Source organism: Phyllopteryx taeniolatus, chromosome 18 (genome assembly GCF_024500385.1).
Source record: "Phyllopteryx taeniolatus isolate TA_2022b chromosome 18, UOR_Ptae_1.2, whole genome shotgun sequence".
In the NCBI taxonomy this organism is placed as follows: Eukaryota; Metazoa; Chordata; class Actinopteri; order Syngnathiformes; family Syngnathidae; genus Phyllopteryx; species Phyllopteryx taeniolatus.
The window spans coordinates 537406-545975 of NC_084519.1; the positions used below are offsets into that span (position 1 = coordinate 537406).

The following is an 8570-nucleotide window of genomic DNA, read 5'->3' on the forward strand; positions in this document are numbered from 1 at the left end:
ACACACACACACAGGTTGAAAATGAATACCGTAATGACCTAATAACCTGAGGCGGAGTGACGAAACAGCATCGCAGGGAGCCATTTGCACCAGGACTGGACTATAGGCCGCAGCCAAATTAAAAGGTTGGGTCTTGAGCCTGTTCTTAAACACAAGAACATTCTCTGCTGCCCTGCGGTTCTCCGGCAGGCTGTTCCACAAACGGGGGCCATAAAACTCAAACACTGCGTGTCCTGACTTTAGGAATAACTAAAAAGCCACAGAGGCGGAGGATCGCAGAGTTTGCAGGGGTTCATAGGCGTCCAGATATACTTATACATGAGCGAGGGTGCGTCGATCGGCAACGCTTATTTTTATGTCCAATCGTGTTCGACTGCATTGCAGTGTGCTGCAGGCTGAACCTGAAATGAAGTTCAGAATGGCTGGGGAAGGGGGAGGGGGGGGGGGGGTCACTCACTGCTATGTTCCAGGCTCGCTCAGGTCAGGTCATCCAGGTAGGCGTTTGATGCTGTATATGCAGTTCCTCTGCGAGAAGTGGGTGGAGCCTTGTGCCTCGTTTTCCCCTCTCTCTCTCTCTCCAGCACTAATCACCTCCTGGCCTGCACACCTGCTTTCAATCAGCACTCATCAGCCTGCCTGTTCCTGTGTTCCAGCGCCAGAGTATTCTCGCTCCAATGCGGTACACCGGCCGACGCATTGCTCTTGATAATAAGGATAGATTCTCTGATACCCGTGCTTGAACTTACCCCCTGTTGTCCCTTCTGTGTCTCCTGCCACGGCGCTCACGCCAGCCACATTGCCAAGTTCACTCCCCTGCTCCCTGTTCCTACGGACCACCACCACACCTTGGAATTCCTGACCTCGCACTCCACCCAAATAAACCCCTTCCAAATGCTTGCTCTGTCGCAGTCTGCTTTTGGGTCCCATCCAATACCGTTCAGTACAAACCGTGACAGTATATACAGTATATTGTACTTGATCACATTTCTTAGACCATAAAACGCTAGATCAATAGTTAAGGAAGAAGCGGGTTGCTAAAGAGAGAGGACATTTGCGAAACTGTGGATATTTTAAAGATGTCTCACTGACTCCATTCATTTGCACGTACCCAGTACGTGCCGTTTGCGTACATACTGATCACAAGCTTCACAATATTCAATGCTTTATATACAGTACTACTTAGATGGCTTGAGGTGGACTTGCCCGGAAATGTACAGCATTGTCAGTGTTAAGTTGAATCCGATTGGACCGGATTATCGCGTAGTCTAAAGAGTACAAAGTTGGGGGTATTTTATATTCATATATGATTTTAAACCCATTTTATGGGTCAAAATTGTAGACTAGATTCAAGCTGATGGGTGCGGCCTTGTCTGGTCCTCGGTCGTCTTCGACACGCCCCCCGGGTATTTAACTCTTGACTCCCGCCTTCTTGCTCTGGCCTTTTTGTTTTTTCTCTCTTCGTGTCCTGGCCGGCTAACCTCGCCAGCCACAGGCTGGCCTCCGCCACCCCTCCCCCCCTCTCCTTTCTTTGTTCAGGCACACGGCTCCGTAACCGCGGGCCTCGGAGATGGAGACCCGGCTCCCAAGCCTCCGTGGATCGCCACTGCTAAGCCTCCAGAACAGTTGCTGCTGAGGTACCAGATACGCTCACAGCCAGTTTTCTGAACTTGCGAGCGGATCCCGGACCCAAGGCGGGGAGAGAGACGGTCATATTGTCCCAACAAGGCGTGACGAACGCCGTTTCGTTGTCTTCCACCTCTTTTGTTTAATTTTTCTGCATCTTTTTTCTCTTTTGACCAAACCTGCCTCTCCGTGCTTCCCGAGACGACTGAGACAGACCCCCACCACCCACCAGCTGATCTACGTTCGTGAGTAACACACCAACGTTTGCTAGACTGTACAATATTAGTGCCTAATAATTTTTGCGGAAATTACGAGCTTCACACAAAATCCTTACTTTGTCCTCTCTATTTCCCGTTAAACGCTCGCGTCTTCAACTTTAGTCAAACACACGATGTTCTATTTCCCTTTTGTCTTCTTTTTCGCAATATTAGTGTTGTTTTCTTTCTTCACTCAGACCCCTTTGTGTTTTTCCCTCTAGATCTCTTGTAGATGTCATTAAATATTCTCTAAAATTTCCTCTCTTGGTTGTGTTTTGTGTGGGTTGAGTTTATGAACCTGTGTTGTCTCGGACTCAACATTTCCTAAAATGTAGCAACCTTCATATTATGAGACTCATAAAAAGGTTTCTCCTCACTTTGCCTAAATTTTATACATATAAAAAGTGACGTGGTGCCCTACGAGACAAACTTGGATTTAGATTTTAACGGTGAAAACGTAAATCGGACTAACCCAGAAGTGACCACAGGTGTTTACCTTCCTTCGTATAGTTTTCCTAATTAATTACATTTTGATTTCAACCAATATTTGCTACAATGATGACATTGAAATGTCCATCCGTTGATCCAGTCTCTGTACCGCTTCTCCTCACTAGGGTCGCGGGCGTGCTGCATCCCAGCTATCCCAGCTATCTTTGGACGAGAGGCGGGTGTCAAGGCTGCTGCCTCGGCACCCCGAACTGCGCCTTGTGTTTGGTGTGTGCAGGTGGGAGGAGACCAGTTGGAGGCGGGACCAGCGGTGACAAATCGTCATCAGCAGTGTACTTAAGCCACCTCGTCACCAGATCAACTTTAGCAGTCACGCTGTCAGTTGCTTCTCGCTTGGATCACTACTACTGTACGCAGTATCCGAATCAGTCTTTTGTTTCCTGTCCAGAACCTTCATTGCCTGTACTCCTGTCTGGAATCTCCCCGCCTGCTTCCTTGCCTGCACTCTTGTCCGCTGAAATTGTCACCTGACCCAGAGCTTGCACCGCAAGACATTGCCGCCTGCCAGAGTCTCAGTCTCCTAACCCTCCGGCCACTCGAACTAAATAAACTCTCTGAATTCTGCTTTTCCGTATCTGCTCTTGGATCCCCTCCTGCCCCGCGAACCGTAATAGTTCAATCTGGCCAAAGAATGGACCCCGCAGAGATGGAACGCCTAAACGGACAAGCAGTTCTGTTAGAACAACATGATCAAGCTCTCCGTCTACTCCTTGGCAAGGTAAAAGAGTTTGCAGAATCACTCGCCTCCATACAGAGTCAGTTGGCGGCTTTGCAGACACCCGGTCCCCCTCTATTTATGCCGGCACTTGCACCTGTTCCGCCATCACAGCCAGTCTGAGACCCATTCCTCCACACCTTACGAAGAGGACTTGGGTTCGTGCCGCGCATTCTTGGTACAATGCTCGTTGGTGTTTGAACAGCAACCCTACACATATGGATCAGACCTTATCAGCTGCCTTCGTGGAGGCGCGCTGTCTTGGGCCACAGCCGAGTGGGAGAAGGGATCTTTGGTGTGTTCGACACTTTCCAGTTTCACTGATGAAATGCGTAAAATATTCGGCCGCCAAACAATTGCCAAGGCACCCGTAGTGTCGCAGAATTCTCAATTGAATTTCGTACCCCTTACCGTGGAGAGTAAATTCAATGATGACCAACTCCAAGAGGTATTCTTCCACCCTCTAAACAAATCCCTCAAAGACGAGTTAGCCTCCCGAATGAACCCGTCAGCATAGACCAACTTGTAAATCTAGCTGTAAAAAGCGATTGCCGACTTAGAGACCGGCAGAGACGGCGTCTTGAGAAACGGCCAGCTCCGTCCACTCGACGCACTTCCGCGTGCCAATCGGTCACTCATATTACCCACACAAGCTTCGTCCCAAACCCCGCCCCTCGCTGACTCGGTTGAACCTATGCAAATGGGACGCGCGGAGCTCTCCCCTGAGGAAAGGGCACGACGATACAACAGCCAACTTTGTATATACCGTGGACAAAGCAGCCGTTTCATCCGTGCTTGTCCAAAACGTTCATTAAACAGGCCAGCTCATCAATAAAGGGGAATATCTTTGTGAGCCACACTTGCAGTTCCTCCTCACACCGGCTCCAACCTCCTGCCACACTGTCGTGTAAGGACCAGTCCTGAGTTCTGTCCGCTTTCGTCGCCAGTGGGGCAAATGGAAGTTTTATTGATCGCAACTTGGTGAGACAAATGGAGATTAAGACTAGGCCTTTGGCTACGGCCCTAGAGACCACCAGGAGCAAATAAACCTAGTTTTTTACTGTCCCCAGGCTCAGAGTTAGTTAGCGACCATAAAGTAGTGCTAATGTTACCATATGCACAGCCAAAACAACAGCAAAAACATCTGCAACTTACTGCAAGGTGTTTTCTCAAGTTAGAAGTGGGCTGAAATATTCCAGGCTTTGGCAGTGACAAAACTACGCTGCAGGTTCAAGCTGTGTTTTTCGTAGTCTGTAATGTAAACACGAGTTGCGCCCGGCTGTCACGACTCACTTTGATTGGCCCACAAAGCCCAATAGAAGCCTTTCTGTGCGGACATGACTTTCTTGTGTCGTTGGATTGGTGAACTTGAGTCAGACATCACTGTGGTAATCATGATAGATTGGAACAACGACACCAGACGCGTAAATCGAAAACCAAAGTCTAAAAATAGATCACGCACGTGTAGTGTACTGACTCAAATGTGTTGAACTGTATTTGTTGTGAAAACTAGTTAAAAGTTTGTTTGGTTCTTTGTGTGGATGGATACTGGGGTGTCCTGCGTTCCGAGGGGTCTGTGAACATTTCAGGGTTTTTTTTGTTTTAATGATTGATTGAAGGGGTGGTGGTCCAATGGGATTGGAGGAAGGAGGTGGGTCGTGGGGGGAAAGAGCGGGAGATGCGGCGGGGAAAAGAGTTTTTTTTCGGGGGGGTCTGCACCTGGTTTTTCGACGCGAAGGGATTTTTGGACTGTTTTCAACGCGAACGGACTTTTGACTGTTGGCAACGCGAACGGATTTACCATTTCAAAGCCACGGGTCCTGCCTGCTCAACGCCACCGGGCTGCCGCTTCGACGCTACGGGATCCAGTCGCTGTGCCTACTGTTTTGTAGGTCCTCGCTGCCCAGCTGGATACTGGCAAGATGTTAGGGGTCTGTGCTGCCACTTTTAAGGTGTGAGCAAAACACCCAAACTTGAGCAAATGGAGCTTCTTGGCAGCAACATTCACATTGGCACCGTTGTCAACTGTGGCTTTCATGACCGTTGCTTGGATCTTTAACTCCTCCAGGATCTCATCTATTTCCTCTGCAACAGCATGCCCTGTCTGAACCTGCTCCACGGCTCAGGTGCTGAGGACCTTCCCCTTTAACTGATCCTCCCAGACAGATCCCAATTCGGGTACGGCCTGACAGCTGTCCAGCCGTCAGCGCCGAGAGGTACCTTGCTACCCTGCTCGAGCTCAGAGATCAGATTGCCCTTCTTCACCTTGTACCGTGCTGGGACAAGGGGGTCAGACAGCTTAAGTCTGTCGAAGGGCCTATTAAATATAGGTTGAAGATGATTTGCAAATCATTGTATTCTCTTTTGATTGATGTTTAACACAACGTCCCAACTTCACTGGAATTGGGGTTGTATTTTAGTGCAACAAAACATTTACACATACACTTGATTTGTTGATTTGACAGACATGCATGTTCGCGGGCGATCAGGTCTACAAGGGAATACATCACATTATATTAATTGTATATATGTAATTGCATATATATCTATATAAATGCTATACAGAAACAGGGAAGTGATTCACAACAGTGGGACTTTTTTTTTCAGTTGAGCTCAGCTGCGCCAAAGGAGAACTGCAGCGTGCTTTCACTCATTCTGACCAATGAGCTACTCAGCACGCTGGTAGACTGGTTAGCACATCTGCCTCACAGTTCAGTTCAGTTCTGGGGGACTAACCCCTATTGCCCGTTTCTTTTATTCAATGATTAGGTTTTCACAATTGATTCGAAAATACAAAGCCAAACAATAAGGTTGGAAAAGGTTCAGCGCTGGGCTCTCCTCCACTTGGTTCAGAATAACCGCCACGGAAAAGAGACCGCAAAAGTTCTCGTCCGCTTGTTTAATGGCCAAAACTGCTTCCCGTCGTGACGTTAAGCAGTCACGGACCAATCCTAGCTTTGGCCTAGTGTTTGCCTCATCCGCCATCTTGAATGTGTCAGTTTTACTGCAATCGAGTGGCACACACACTACCGACGCTCTGTGTTACCTAAAGGTTGCGGGTTGCGGAGAGCGCGCCGGGGGTGAACCTCCCGACGCGCCCTATGTTGATATGGTGTGCATTTGTTGTGTCGGTGCGAGTAAGTGTAATGTAATTACACTTAATGTTTCTCAGGATATCTGGATGTGTGTCTGTAATGGGATGTAGCGAACAAAAGTGTACGCAGCGTTGTGTAAGCGAGCAGCCGGTCATTTCGGAACAGGCTCATTGTAATCCGAGTCCAAATCTCTTTTGGCAGTCGACGTTTCGGGGGAAGTGGACAGTGATCTCGCCGCGGGCCCAAACACTCATTTCCCGCTGTTCGTTGTCGTAGCGTCATCCGTTTTTGTTTTTTTTGCGTTACAGTAAACTGTCTGTATTTAGCCATGTTTTTTTTTTTTGCTTCAACTTGTCGATCACCATTTCTCTCTGTCAACCACGCTGCTACAGTGCCCCCCATGGGCCCTGAACAGATATTGTCTTCCTCTGATAGTGCTGACAAAGCTCTGATCAAAGCCACTGCTGCCATCTAGTTTGGATTACAATTGGAAAAAACGTGGAAAATGTATTACTACGTCTTTGGCACTAAATAGAAAAAGTATGAATACGTCTGTTAAAGCTGTGGCAAAAATATTAGCCAAAGGTATTCATACCAACCAATGGTGAGTTCTTTTGCGTGAGAAAAAGCCAATGAAGTTCCAGGAGACCAAATGGACTACGTGTCTGTCGAAACAAACTATCTTATACTCGGAGTAGTGGGTGGGGTGGAATGTGTCAGAAAGTCGTACTCCTTATAAAGCAAACAACAGATGTTACAACCTTCAGAAACAAGCCCAGATAAATCACTTACACAATCTTTGCTGTTCCTTCTCCCAGGGTACGCCTGTCTAGATCTCACACAACCTTCTTTATTTCCTTCGATATGCAGGCATTCTGTCCTTATGCAAATATGTCACATCTCTGGCACTAAATGAGTTAAACATACGATCTCTGAGCAAGCGTCATATAGGGCACTGATGTTTATGAACTGGAAGGAGATACGAAATCTCACACTGATTCATGAGTGGCAGTTGTGAAGAAGGAACAATTCATTTTCAGGTCTCTATTTATAACAAGCGAACAATTTCAAAATGGTAGAGGTAAATGTGCAGACATTCCTGGAAGTCAATTGGTCTGTGCGGAACTGTCTGTTGTTCTCTCCAGGGTCGTGAATGTCATCTGCTGTGTGGATGTCAATCCACATTTGTCTGGCTCTGCGTAAAACTCCCTCATTCAAAATGGTGTCCATGAGGTTTGTCATGGCCCGCTTCCCTCGTGAGGATAAGCGGTAGAGAAAATGGATGGCTGGACGGTTTGTCATGTATCTGCAGTTATGGCAGACACCAATCCGATGGTCAGGGGCAGAAGAGTCTGAAGAGCTTCCCCAGATATCTCGTGGACAACGTCAAAACATGGAGCTGGGGTCACGTCGCAAAAATGTCTTTATCACACGATGTGTCACGTATGGAGAGGAGCTGGACCACCAGAGCTTGGCGGAGGCGGATAGATTGTGATGAACAGTTTATTTAGGAAAGGTCCTGGGTGCGTTGGCAGGCAGTGGAGAGGACAGGCGGCTGCCTAGGTGGCAGGAATGATGTGGATCTGGAACACGGGGGAATACTGGAAACCACGAGAGACACTGGAGTCAAAAAGGGAAACGAGGAACAGTGTGGCTTACGTGAGGTAAGTGAGCCGTGGTACCGCTGGAATAAGCTGCGATACTTTGGCGAGGATTTCCGGGAACATATGTAGGTGGTGACGAGGACTGATTGGAGACAGGTGTGCGGCTTGAGGAAGGGGAGGGGATAGAGACAATGCCCACACATTTACACGCGGGGGTGTTTAACTCATTTTTGTCACGGGCCACATTGTAGTTACCATTTCCCTCAGATGGACGTTATGACTGGAAATAAATGTTGAATCGGCTAATCATATTACCTATACATACACAACAAATTGATGGTAATTCAAAAGTCAAGGATAAGGTTTACTGTAAAAATGGCTTTGGCAACAACATTTTTTTTACAAATGTTCAAATTTTGGTACAATTTTGAGAGTCATGGTAGTTGACACAATTTGCTTTCACCTGTGATTTAGTTTCGAAAAACGTGTTTGTGTGTCCAAATCATGTGACTATTATACAGTGCATCGCGGACCTCGTCATCTGTTACCCAGAGATGTACTCAGCAGGGGTCGCCCGGGGTCGCCAATAGCCGTGTTCTCCTCTTGGGAACTCTGAACAACCAAGGATATAAATTCACCAGACGTTGCCTCGATGCTACAATGCGGAGTATTGCTAATTATAGCTTTGCACCCATGCACCCTCGACGACTCTGCCGAGGGTGCAGAGCTGGTCCACTGTTCCACGGCCAGGATGAAAACCACACTGCTC

General features: G+C 47.8%; 1 protein-coding gene across 3 annotated transcripts in view; it reads left to right on the top strand.

Moving 5' to 3' along the window:
- The window catches only part of bach2b (BTB and CNC homology 1, basic leucine zipper transcription factor 2b), a 92434-nt gene extending 83983 nt beyond the window's left edge, over window positions 1-8451 (top strand). The window contains exons 5-9 of one of the 3 annotated variants that reach the window (XR_009785423.1): window positions 582-1868; window positions 2495-2704; window positions 2776-3105; window positions 7733-7861; window positions 8323-8451. Coding sequence is in view for 1 of the 3 variants with exons in the window: in XM_061753727.1 (XP_061609711.1) it covers window positions 582-587 (6 nt within the window). In the remaining 2 variants the exon portion in view is untranslated. Of the gene's footprint in view, window positions 1-581; window positions 2268-2494; window positions 2705-2775; window positions 3106-7732; window positions 8265-8322 lie in introns of those variants that run through there. The other 2 variants (XR_009785422.1, XM_061753727.1) reach the window with 2 other exon arrangements.
- Window positions 8452-8570: the final 119 nt, after the last annotated feature.